At 38.0% G+C, this 13,617-nt stretch overlaps 1 protein-coding gene and 1 long non-coding RNA gene across 3 annotated transcripts; one reads left to right on the plus strand and one right to left on the minus strand.

The window, feature by feature from the left end:
- Nucleotides 1-8: 8 nt before the first annotated feature.
- LOC111321294 (uncharacterized) lies at nt 9-12,416 on the minus strand. The gene is made up of 10 exons (XM_022924137.2): nt 11,859-12,416; nt 10,824-10,913; nt 9,861-10,241; nt 8,712-8,987; nt 8,011-8,093; nt 4,563-4,671; nt 3,378-3,475; nt 2,512-2,567; nt 2,061-2,220; nt 9-583 (listed from the first exon to the last, which is right to left on the minus strand). Exons 1-10 carry the CDS (start codon nt 12,271-12,273, stop codon nt 455-457), a joined length of 1,797 nt encoding a protein of 598 aa, XP_022779872.2. The 5' UTR covers nt 12,274-12,416; the 3' UTR covers nt 9-454.
- On the plus strand, nt 2,220-11,303 carry LOC111321295 (uncharacterized). Of its 2 annotated transcripts, XR_002693953.2 has the most exons (6): nt 2,220-2,585; nt 2,887-2,946; nt 3,387-3,485; nt 3,580-3,680; nt 8,037-8,185; nt 10,699-11,303. It is a non-coding gene; the product is annotated as an uncharacterized LOC111321295 (long non-coding RNA). The 2 variants fall into 2 exon arrangements; XR_016002067.1 differs by lacking the exon at nt 3,580-3,680.
- Nucleotides 12,417-13,617: the final 1,201 nt, after the last annotated feature.

Below are 13,617 nucleotides of genomic sequence, written 5' to 3' on the forward strand. Positions count from 1 at the left end.
CCAGTCTATTTGATGTAATTAACTGATGTTTTATTATTAACTTGATGGCAGAACCAGAGTGCATTAAAACCCTACATATAAAATGTTATAATCAGCTTTGACTCTGACTGAAGAGATCAATGCAATGACTATTCTTAAAAATTCACTACAATATTATTTGAAGCAGGCAGGTGATAAGGATTATGTAGATTATTGGGATCAATGGGGTGTAACCTTTATATGAAATAAAATTTTCAGCTGTTGAAGAAATTATGTAGTTTTTAAAATTGCAAAATAATGATCTGACATGTTAGGGGTTATCAGGGTTCCTATTGATAACAGACAGCTTTTTGCATCTGAGGGGGCAACCCTGAGGGGTATAAATCACTGAAGGTTCTTTTTATTCTTAAAGTGAAAGCTTTTAGCTTATTCAGAACTTGGTTCCACGCTACAACTCTATCAGGGATGGGTTTCTTCAAAATCCTTCCACAGAATAAAAAGGTTGTAGGTCTGTCATCCATGACTTCTGCAACTCTGTCACCAATGAGGGAAGATCTGGGAAATCACGATCGTTGAATGATAGTTTTCCTGTGTCTCCAAGGACCTATTAGAAAGAGATTTTAAGAAACAACCCATGATATTGATGTTTATATTGTATTATCCAACAAAACAAAAACAGAATAGAGTAGCAAATAGCATTTAATTTCTTCCAGCAATTTCAATGTTTGAGAATAATCAAAAGTGACCTGCATATTATGTATTCACATTGTCTTTAACACCTACTGGCTTAATTGAATCATTTACTTTCCCTTTAGGGAATGCTCAGCATGTAATCAGGTTTCCCTGTAATCTTGTTGGATATAATCACTTCGACCCCATCCACAGCTTAATTAAGATAAAGGGCTAAAAATTGTGAAAATTAAAGATTCTCAAAGAATTCACTATAAGGCCACATTTTCAGCATTAAAGAGAGACCAACATTTTTTAAGTCAAGGTGTAGTCTGATCGTCCGGGTGAGTGTAGTCCTGAGAAGGACTGTTGTCGGTGGTAGTGACTGACGTTTCGACAACCTGTGCGGTTGTCATTAACTGTCTTTAACGTTGGTTAGTAACTGACGTAGTGTGGTGATGGGTTTGTGGGCGACGCGGATATTGAAGGGTAGTAAGATGCACGAGATGTTTTCAGACATGCCTTTTATGTACGGTATGGTTGCTGTAGTCGTAGGGGTTACGGTGTCGTTTGTTTCGGTAGTGGTAGTGGGTCGGTGAGTGTTTCGTCGGATGAAGTCGTTGTTGTAGTTGTTCTTCGTAAAAACACGGTGGAGGTATTTGTTCTCGTCGGATAAGCTGTCTGTCGAGTCGCATACTAGTTGTGCGCGTCGTGTTAGAGTTCTGATAGTTGTGGCTTTGTGTGATGTAGGGTTGTAGGATGACTCGTCTAGTAATCTGTCGGTGTGTGTCGGTTTCCTGTAAACTGTCGTCCGTAATGAGTTGTCATTGTGGCTTACCAGGCAGTCTAGAAAAGGAAGTTTGCCATTTTCTTCGACTTCTCTGGTAGAAAATGGCAAACTTCTTTCTCGAAGAAAATGGCAAACTTCCTTTTCTAGACTGCCTGGTAAGCCACAACGACAACTCATTGCGGACGACAGTTTACAGGAAACCGCAGCACTGACTATTTTCAACGACTGACTCTGGAAAGCTGGTTTACTAACTTAGAACAGACTCCCCTAAACAGATGTCAACAACTACCCGCTCCATACAAACGACCGAAAAAGAACGACCTAACTTTACCGACAGATCGAAACAGACCAATCACGACCGACTTACGTCACTTGAGTCTTACAGCCAATAACATCACGGCAAAACCAACCGATCATTTCACACGAACTGGAATAAGAACATTCTACTGACAACAATCATTCACTTGACTCTGATGATGACTTCCGCACAGGTTGTCGAAACGTCAGTCACTACCACCGACAACAGTCCTTCTCAGGACTACACTCGCCCGGACGATCAGACTACACCTTCACTTGTTATCCCCGGGTTCAAACCATTTACTGCATTTTTTAAGTCACTTGCCTCAATTGGATATTCAACAATGCTCAGACCATTACGGGACTTTTTAGTCAGCAAAAAGCCTGGTTGACCATTACATTTAAATCGGACCAAGAAGGCTCCACTCTTTTCACTTTGCAGTAACCTTTTGGCTTCTTTTTCCGTTGTATATCCAGCAAACCAGCTGAGGAAGAGAGAACGGTTAAATTTGTGTGATTTTCGTTGTAGAAGATTTTACAACTCTAGCTCACAAAATGTGCTTGCTAACTATAACACGTACCTTTGTTGGCTGAATTGACAAACTTTTTTTTCTTAGAGGGAGGCAGTTTAATATATGAGTTAATTGTACTTTTCTACCCTTGCAATTCAATGATGAGTAATGTAAAGCAATCATGCTAAAAGTTTGGCGACCCAAACTTAAACTAATTTAAGGCACCACTGTGAGTGAGAGTTATAATTAGCTAATATTATTTACCTTGTTCTTGTACCATCAGCATCAACAGAAACTGATTTTGTCATCAGATGGAGCATCTAAAGGTTACAATCACAGTTAAGTGTGAGATCTTTTGATTGTGCTCTTGGCATATTCCTCTTTTAGCTTTGAGCCAAGTTTTTTTTAAAAAGAGGTACTGTATGCATTTCTTGAAGTTTGACAACATTATAGCAAAAAAAAAAATCATTGTGACAAGCCTAATATTACAGGGCAAAATTTATTATGGTAACAGTTACACAGTACTTTGGTTTCATCACTTGGAAATTTGTTTCATCTCTGACACTATGCAACTTTAGAGGTTTGGTATTTAGTTTGTAAAGTGAAATAAAATGTTTTCATTCCTCCATTGATCCATAGGTCTTGTCAGGTTTTTTTTTTTTCCTTGCATAGTAGACAACATTCATTACATGTGCAACGGTGAGTCATCATAACAATTTTGTTTTCTTCTGCAATACTGCTCATGATACCCGGCTGCGATGATAGGATTGTTAATAGTACATGTAAATCAAATGATTTAATTGTCATCACTGTCATAATTTCTGTTGTAACCATTGATATACTATCAAGAATAAGGTAGTCATGATTGTAATGATAACATATGTACTTAAAGTGTATTTGTGTGAAACTGAAAAAAATATGTGCAATCAGTCTTGAGTCAAGCACTCAGGTCACCACAAAGGGATGAAATTGCAGTGAAGAAATGAAAAATAACAACCAGTGGACATATACTGGTTTGTATGCAGGAAACTCTGTAATTGCTATATTTTGTGTTGAAAAGATAGTATTCAATATGTACTTTTGGTTTACTCTTTTTAAAATTGTTGGCACCTTTTACTCTTTTCTTTTACCTTCTTTAGGCACCCTTGCATTCCTTCATTAGGAGATCCAAACCACACTGAAAGTCTTATGAAGTTATGGCGATAGACAGTTGCGTATTCTCTCTTATCTAATAATTTGTAAGTACAACAAAAGCATTTTAATTTTAGTACAGGGTTAAGGTATTAAATGGGAGATTTAGTGGCCTAGTGGTTAACAAACTTTCCCTTACAGCACTGTACATGTAAGAGGTCCCAGGTCAACCCTTGGTGCACTGACGACCACAGAGAGCATGGATGCTGCAGGGAACAGTCAGTGATGCCTAACAACATGTGGTGTGTAACCTGCAGTAGACTATAGCAACCCATCTGGGGGGTTCCACCATTTTCACCATATCAAAAACAGTTTTTATTAACTGAGAAGGAAGTAACTATAATTACATTTTTTTGAAGTAATAAATAATTTTTTCGTTATAATTATGCCTATTTGCACCTTCTTGAAAGCTAGGCAGTTTGACTGGAAAATGTCTGCAATTATAACATAACCAAAGTAAAGTGCACACTCTGATGGGTCAATTTAGCGTCCCCCATTTGCCCATGGGTGTACGCTGCTGACGTGAGCAAATGCAAAGACTATTTTTCCACGCACGCTTGTTTTTTCTGGTCGTGTAAGATTTGTTAAATAAAAGGGAACTCTTTACCTACAATGTAGCAATGTTATGTTATAAAACAAATGGTAAACACCACAGCATACACTATTGAGTTATGGATGCACTTGGGAGGTTTGCTAAGCACTCAAGAAGCTAGAGTCGCTCTCGGCTATCGCCTTGAGCGACTCTTACGCTTCTTTCGTGCTTAGAAACCTCCCGCATGCATCCATAACTCAATAGTGTATGCTGTGTTGTTTACCATTTGTTAATTTCACTTTGTCATGGCAGAGATGTATGTTGTCAGCATTCAAAGTGTACATGTGCCCAGAAAATTAATCTTTTTTTGATGTTTTGGTTATCTTGCATGGCATAGTAAGTGACAGTTATTTTTTTAGCTAACTGGAGTCCAACTTAGTTGATATAACCAAATTACCTTGTTACCCCCACTGATGCAGCACCACAGCTTCTTTCGAAACTTACCCCCCTTAGACATGTGTTAAATATATTGACTATGTACTTTTGAAGAAGTTCAATGTAAATTTACAAGATTATAAACTTCAGTCCTTACCATACTCGACCACGAGGACATACATTAGAAATTTTAACAAGGCAATTCCTCCAAGCTGTAGGTATTCTGAACATGTTTCCTTAACAGCACTTTCAAAGTCATTCCAACTCTATATGAACAGATTTCAGGATAATGTCATGTAACTATGCAATTGTTAGTATTTCTTTTAGCCATGTCATGTTTAGTATTTCCTTTAGCCATATTATGTGACACTTAAATTTGCAAACATAGAGAGAAGCTAGAGAACCTGTATGTGTACAGTGGAGCCTCGATTTAATGAACCTCTATTACAGTGAAGTCCTCGGTATAACGAATGATACTTCATTTTCAGCCCGGCTAAAGTTATAGTGAAATGTATGCCACAGAACCTCGATATAACAAACTCTCAAAATAACGAACCCATTTCCCCAGTCCTTTTTGGCGCTTCATTAAATCGAAGTTCCACTGTAGTTTTTTTTTTCTCCCTCTGGTGGTCATGCATGCATGTATCAAAAATGGATGCCACGTAAACAAAACTTACTTAATGCATGTAATATTACCACATAACTGGAGAAATTGACTGTACTTGAAATATACTTAAGAAAGTGTATTTTATTAGTATGGGTACAAAATGACTAGACTGACATGGTATGAATCAACCTAGCTGGGTACCTTAAATGACTGAGTATGAAATAACTGTGGGCACAAAATGACTTGTAACCATTATTACTCTCCAACTACGATACAATATCACATATCATGCAAGTGATGAATTGGATTGAAGTTCCAAAAAAAAATGGCTGACAGTTAAAATCATTTTTCTGAAGACGATTGCGAAGAGTCGGAATGGCTGGTGAATATTGATCCAAGTTAATATATTATAGATAAGTCGAATATGACAGGGAAAGTTTATCATTTATTGAAGCAAATTAATAGAAACAGCAACACAACAATGCACCAATTCCTTTCCACTTTGCACACTTCTGTCTTGTACTTCCCGTAAATAAATATCCACGAGATTTGGCTGCACTGAAATAACAATTTGGCTTGTTGGATAATAGATAGATAGACAGACAGATAGACAGTTTATTTGAAAAACATTGCAACCGAAGGTTGAATTACGTATTCATTTACAAATTAAGAAATATATAAAAATGGTAACATACTTTTAAAATATTAAAAATTAGGTTACATAGAGTCTGCTTATACAAAGCGTGCGTAAATGATGAAAGATAAAACTATCATGGCACCTGTTCGTACGAACCACAGGTAAATTAAAAGCACACTTTTTCCTTAAGTCCACCCTAGATACATTCCTGGGCGGCAGGAGCTTATGCAGCTTGTGATTTGGTGCAAGAACGTTAGAAAAGAGCTAAATAAATAACTTATTAGAAGTTTTGGTGTGTTGCATTTCTGAATATTTTTACTAATTATTTGTATTTTGACTTGCCCTTATGGGCTCTTCAAATTATGGCACAACTTGGTGAAGGGAGATGACAAAATGCGCAGCCCTACTCCATGGAGTACCCTATGGAGTACCTTAATTGAGTACCCCTAAAAGTCATTTATTGGTCAAATAAAATATTTTATGAACATGGTGAATTGTTTAGATGTACATATCCTAAAATATATTGAGCTTACCAGCTCTCCGAATGTCACAGTTCAATCCAGTTTTTTGGGGGACAGTTAATTGACTAGGGCTCTCATGAGTCTTACTGGTTCCTCCATTTTGGTTTTACCGCTGTGTAATGAGTCCTTTGACGAGAAGACAAACAACTCCATGTGATGAACAGAACCCACTGTTTCGATTTCTGCACGAGGCAAAATATATAAGCTTACTGCATTTCCCAGACCAAGAAACCCCAGTCGGATTTATTTGCCGACCCGTCACTGTTTTTTTTTTGGTTTGTTTTGTTTACATACCTCAATTTTATTGCACTACAAATAGATGGGTGAGGAGAAACTCGGTTTAAAGATATGGATTACCTTTTTAAGTCTCAACCTACAAATTTAAGCTTGTATCCTCATCGTTTCGCACATTTAAGAAACCCATCAGGCCATGTGTTACTAGATGGAGCGCCACACTTCTTACAGACGCCACACATAAACAGGTATTTTGGAAGACGTAAAACCCATTGCAGAATGAAGGTTGTCCCTCCTTTTGGCCTCTTAAAGAACATATGAAAATAGATGGTAGTCGGCCGATTCACGATAACGCTCATGGATGCTAGCAACATTAAAGCTTTCCGTTGGTCCGGAAGTGGTCAGCAGTTTAATGTTAATTTCAAGATGGGGGTCAAATTATTTGTGTACTACATCGAACTGCGACAATCGGAGAGCTGAAAAGCTCAATATATATCAGGATATGTACATCTAAACGATTCACCATGTTCATAAAGTATTTGTTTGACCAATAAATGACTTTTAGGGGTACTCCATCCAGGTACTCCATAGGGTACTCCATGGAGTAGGACTCCGCGTTTTGTCATAAAATTATCTCCCGTCAATTCGTGTACCACATTGAACTTCGACAATCGGAGAGCTGACAAGCTCAAAATATATCAGGATATGTACATCTAAACGATTCACCATGTTCATAAAGTATTTTATTTGACTAATAGTCCATTTTACAGTTGTGTGCTTGGTTGCCAAGCCTTTGAATGGGAGTGAGGCTAGAGATGACCTTGTTATGATACAAACCTTGCTGCCTTTCAAATGTAAATCACTTTGTTATCATGCTAACTAGATACAGGTCTCTATCACAACAAGGTCATCTTTAGCCTCACTCTGAATCAAAGGCTTGGCAACTAAGTACACAGCTGTAAAATGGCCTATACATGATTTTTAGGGGTACTCCGTTCAGGTACTCCATTGGGTGCTCCATGGAGTAGGGCTTTTGTCATCTCCCAGTTGTAAAAACACTCAGTGATAGTACACAACAAAACATCGAATAAGATATGTGTATGACCTCAGGGCATCAATGTTTTTAAAGTTATCTTAGTTACATATATTGTGTACTGCATATAAATCATCATACTGAGAAGATTTATTGTTTAGATTTTTTGTCATAAGGACCATATGGGTAGGGATTAGGGGACGTTATTTTCAGTTTTACTCATTAGAGGTCAACCCAAGATTTATTTGAACTTTTTTTTAAGTTTTGGGAGTGCTCACGGTCAAAGGCTTTTCATTGTTGAACCTGTATGTAACATATCTAGGTGCTTTTTTTAACTTAATTGTTTTGTAGGTGGAATTTGTTATTCTATCCTACATTTCTGGTATTTTATCGCTGCAGTTATTATATGGCAGATCTATTTTGAAATTGAAAAAGTGTAGGTTCAAGAGAATAATTAATATAGTGTTGGAGTTTTGCTTAACTGGAAGGAGTAAGCAGGGAACCAGTGTAGAAGACATTTATAGGGATGCCTATTTTGTGAAACTCACTCTAGCAATGAAAGTAAATGATTACCTTTTCTTTCGGACCACCTTTGATAGGCAACCAGAAGTCAGACAGTCCATTATTTGCTTCCTCGTGATCAAGGAGCTGATCCTCTGTAAAGAAGATGATCAAAGTGTTACTTAATTGACAAGTGAAGAAATCAGAGTCATGCAGGAAAAGCTGTCCCTTAATCATATCAATGCATGTAGGTACTTGCTGACTTGTAATTTAAATAAAATATGATGCACATTTACTGCAATTAATGTCTCAAATGAACACCTAGTCATGCACAGAGATGGTACAAAAAAAACTCCACACTCAATTTACAAAGTGAAACACCTGGTGTTTTTTAAGGTGCCTTAAAACCAGTAAATTTATTGATTTTCTTTAAGCAGCAGTATAACTTAACAAAATGCATAATGCACATCTTCTCTAGTAAAACACTCATAGGTCACAACATCTGTTTTCTGTTGTTTGTCAAAATTGAAGTCATTTTTACTCTCACTCAGCTTCTCCACCCAGAATTGTTTCAATAAATACAGGCAAAATGTCAGGAAAATCTGATGAAATGCTGAAGTGGGGGTGAAGGTGGCACTGTTATGGTGTGGTATCCAATCCAGGGAAAGTAATCATACATCCTCTGTAGTTCTCTCTTGTTACTGAGACACGGGCAAGTTCTATCAATTATATAGACCAATATAGAAGTATTGGACTGAGCAGGAAAAACTAACCATCTGTTGTACTGCTGGCCATAGATGAAATTTCATCACTATCTGTTTCTTGGCCTTTCTTGCCAGTGAAGGGACTGAAGTCAAGGAGATCTAAAGATTGAACAGCTAGCATGGTCTCCAATTTTTGTTCAGCCCGCTTGCGTCGTGATCTCTCTACTTCAGCCAAAATCTGAAAGCTCTTTTCTTGGGAGGTGGTCCGGGGTTTTTGAAAGAAATCAGTTTGAGGGTCAGATGAACTGCGTGGTCTCTGCTGAACCTTACTGAAAGTTTGATTAACTGTGAAAAACAATTAAGCATGTAGATAATGAAAATTACACAGAAACATTCTCCAAAAAATATTTTTATTAAATATATAATTATTATTTAATCTGGCCACATTGAAATCAATTAGGTTGCTGATGGAAAGGCACAAAATGCTTGCAGTAAAAAGCACATGCTACACAAAAAAAGGCAAATCAATTATTATATCATTCTGAAATTTCTAAAATCATTGTCTTCAGGATTTTACCGAATACGTTAACTGTAATATCCCTAGAGGTTTTTCAGGATCCGAGTGATGTCAATTTTGTTTGTTTGTTTTTTTCTTTTTTCAGTTTTAGAATTCATGGGGTGCGTAGGCTTTTCAGGAGAGCCTGATTGAGTTGACAACCTCTTTTTTTGGGGGGGGGGGGAGGGGGTGATGCATGAGATTAATATTGGTTAACCAAAATGATACATTCTTCTATATACCTGTAAACAAGGACTACCTTGCTAGCTGTATTCTTTTGTTTGGACTGTTTGACACCAGCTGTCAATTATTATACAGTTATATCTATGAGAGAATGTCTAGTGAAATTGTAATCTTTGAAGGCCTGAATAGCTCTCCATTTCAAAATTAAAAAAAAAAGAAATATTTTTAGATTGTAATTTTGGCTATAATGGTTTTTCATGTGTTTATAATTTGTAATCTTTGAAGGCCTTAACTCTCCATTTCAAAATTGAAAAAGAAAAAAGAAATAATTATTTTGAGATTGTAATTTTGGCTAATGGCTTCTCATGTGTTTAATTCTGAAGATCAAGACCTGAGGATTAGATTTCAACCATTTTTTCACACTGATTATTCCCTCTGATCCCATTTACCCCCTCACGGCTGTGCTAGAACCAGCTTACCCTTTAGTTTAGCAACCATTAGCTCCAAACAAGCTTCACGGTAAATATTCTCATCTAGAGTTACACTCATTGTTATCTCTTGGCCATCTGCTAGTGCTTTTAGTTCCTCTGTGATCAAAATATCTTTCAATGCTTCTAGAAGCTTGCCACTCTGATAATTTTGCCACAGTTCCTGTAGCCCAGGCAGATAATTTGCTTCTAACACGCAAATGATAGAACCTTCGCAAAGGTACTTTATCAGTACTCCTGAGGGAAGAACCACTGATGCGAACAAGCCAGCCAGAGTAACAGGATCATTTATGTACCTCTTGAGGATATAGAAAGTTCCAGCAAACCAAACACCTTTTGAGGCCAACTTAACAACAATGTGTAGAGAAATTTCTACATAGAATAAATTGTTAAAACAAAACAACATGTCACCTGTTATCATTAGCCTCAGTGGAACCATTGGCTTTACGATTTATTGAAGATTCTTGGTTGTTTTTGGTCTGCATGATACAGTAGGAATTTGGGCCTCAACATTTGGGGATTGCACTCTAAGGCTGGGTGGCTCAAAACAAATTTACTTCAACTGCAAGGCATACAGGAAAGTATATTGAAGCCATTCCTGGTGTAGCCATTAAGAATGCCTGTCCCCCCCCTCCCCCCAGAGCTCTAAGTGCAATTGTAAGTTCTGATGTAACTTTTAAGTCAATTTGGTTTATTTCCCCAGCTCTGTTTTTTTTTTCTCCCGGCCTCTCTGAGATCCAACATGTTAGATTGAAAATTAAAGGTTCCTTGACCTCTTCTGTCTTCTGTGGGTTGAAAGGCTGTATATATTAATACTTTTATTTTTCAGGTAGCAGGTTGCTTCTGAGAAAAGGAACATCCCATCCAGAAGCAAAGCAAAATCCAAGTCACTTTAATAGGCCTAGATGCTAACAGTAGCAATTTATCAACTGAATTAAGGCAAATACAGTTTACCTCCTGGCTCTCTTCGATTTGGACGACAATGAACTACACAAGGACATCTCTTTTGTAACCTGAACTTCTCTTCATCCACTTGCCGTCCTCCTGAAAATGTTCATTGGACCAGTAAAATCATTCAGTGTTGTACTAGGTGATAACTGCATGATTATTTTTATGTTTTCAATAAATCTGTTTCAAGTCAAAGATAACCATAGTTGCCATCATTAGAAAGCAGTTGGGATAAATTTTAATACATATAATAGGGTTAATTTCATTGTGTACTTTGTTGTCTAGTGTGATCACAATGATATTATATAGATAAGACTTACTATATATGAGACACTTGATTGGTCAAGAGCATTCAATCAATATACAATGGCCTGTGAAGTTGATATATATAACACCCAATACCTGCTGCAGATATTGCATCTATCATGCCAAGATAGTGTGAAATACATGTAAAACAAATTAAAAACTGTTAAATAGTTTATGAAAGTGTTCAAGTGTCTTTTTAATTCAAATATTTGTTTCTTTTCTCTTTTTCCTTAATTCTTAACTCCATACTAATGAGATTATTATACACAACCAATTCAACTGCTTATCACTTTTAATGACACTGATACTGTACTCTAGGCTCCTAGACCTGCCATAATGGATAGAAAAATGTAGGGGGAGGGGGGTGATCAGGAGGATAAGCAAGCTTTTGGTAAGATCTTGGATCGGTTATGTGGGGCTCCAGGCTGTCGAGGAATCTCTACGTACTCCACAAGACTGTGAACAATCTTCTTTTGAAACAGATTTATGATCGACGAACGCCGTTGACGTCCTAACAGTTTCTCTTTACAACAGCTCAAAACAATCTAACAATCGATCTGTAACAATCTGACAATCTTGAACAATCTTAAACATCTGACTTAGACTACGATCTACTACGGTGGTATCTTCCCATAATCCCGAGTACAGTATAAGTGATATTTACTAGGAAATTCAATTTATGGATTAATACGCAACTTGTATTCCCCGACACACGCAAGAAGCCAAGACACTCACCTAATGCCTTCTTTTTCAATGCTCCTGTGTGATTAAGAAGCTGATCCTCTCTGCTTTCTTCCATCACTAAGCATTCGACCGCGGTATCGTTGAAATCTTGACGGTATCTTGGCTCTTTTCGTTGTTCCTTTAGGAACAACAACTCAAGTTCTCGTCGTAAATTAAGGTCGTTCACTCTGCCTGCTAGTTCCAAACACCTGACGTTCTCTAGTAGTTCCCTTAAAAATGATAGATTGTCTATGTCCATCTTTTTTAGCCTTTCAAGCTCTTTAAAGAGTTGCAAGGGAGAGGTGATCGTTTCTAGTTTTCCTTCTGAGATACAATCCATACACAGGTACTTCATTTCTTCCAACTGTTCTTTTGTGATGTCTTCTGATATCCTGAGAAGAAACGATCTGTGGTTTAATGTTTCCATTTCCTCGCCCCTCGCTGGTCATGAAGTCAAACAGCTCCAAAATTAAGAGTTGAGAGAGAAATCTTAACCGATAACAACAAACTACGGGGAAACGAGGAACTGGAAAGTTGCTTCAGGGTTTTCCCCTTTGTGTTATATTTACCTATGACGTCACGAGTGTCTGTTCACATAATAACATAGACGGCTGCGCGGCTGGAAGTACCCCCCGTGATGTTTCTAAAAGTAGCTTGTGTCGTTTTGGGAAGCTAACAGTACAAAGATTAAAAAACGGAACCCCAATGTATTTCAGTGAAAAATTGATCAAACGCCATTTTCACTTGAGGCAAACTACACCGAACACAACGAGGATGCACTCCTCTCAGGGCTTCCAGGCGGCACGCACATCTCTCTACAAACTTCCACTGGTCCGTTACCTTATCGAAAACAATTGTAAGTTTCACACGAAACGGCTACGCTGTAACGTTTGAGTCAAATCGCCACCGGTAGCAATTTGACCCGAAGTAGTGGCGAGTTTTGTGATGGCAGGTTTGTTGTTGTGGCGAATTGACCGAACTGACCGGATTCCTAAACAATATATGAATGCACAGCAGCTAAAAGGTTTTTTCATATCACCCACGTTTCGGAAAAGTGGTGAGTGTTAGCAGGGGCGGATCCAGGAATTCTTGATTGGGGGGGTCCAAGCTTTGGTTCAGAAACGACTATTGGACTCTTTTGAGGCAAATTACTTCTCCCCAACACCCCCCACACCCCCTCCCACCAGTCCCGATTGCACTTTATAATTCCTTGGCCGCTTACAAATATACCGTTTACTTGGATTCATTAATTAAAAAAAATCAGCCAGTTAAAAAGTGATATGCGATCCTGTCGATGTAAGAATTTCATTCTCAAAGTTGTAAGCGTCGGGTCTGATGGGTGGGTCCGGATCTTCCGGACCCTCCCCCTGGATCCGCCAATGGACTGTTAGGTAGAAGACAGAGAAATCTGATGCTCATGACAATCTTTATTCAATCACGCAGTAAGATACGAAAGTGTAGTGTGATCGTTCGGGTGAGCGTAGCCCTGAGAAAGACTGTTGTCGGTGGTGGTGACTGACGTTTCGACAACTTGTGTGGAAGTCATCATCAGAGTCGAGGTCAGTGAGAGATGTTAACTAGTGAACTTTCGGTTGTGAACGTTTTACAAGGGCACGCTTGATGAAAAACTCTATCATGATCATGAGAGCAAATGTTATCATTCCATTTTTAAAACGGAATGCTTTTTTTTTTCTCGAGGAGGGCTTTCTAAACCGTCAATTGCAAATAGGTTCGGGGCAATTTGCATGTTTACGGCTCAGCAGTTCAAGTT

Source organism: Stylophora pistillata, chromosome 1, assembly GCF_964205215.1.
Source record: "Stylophora pistillata chromosome 1, jaStyPist1.2, whole genome shotgun sequence".
NCBI classification, from domain to species: Eukaryota; Metazoa; Cnidaria; class Anthozoa; order Scleractinia; family Pocilloporidae; genus Stylophora; species Stylophora pistillata.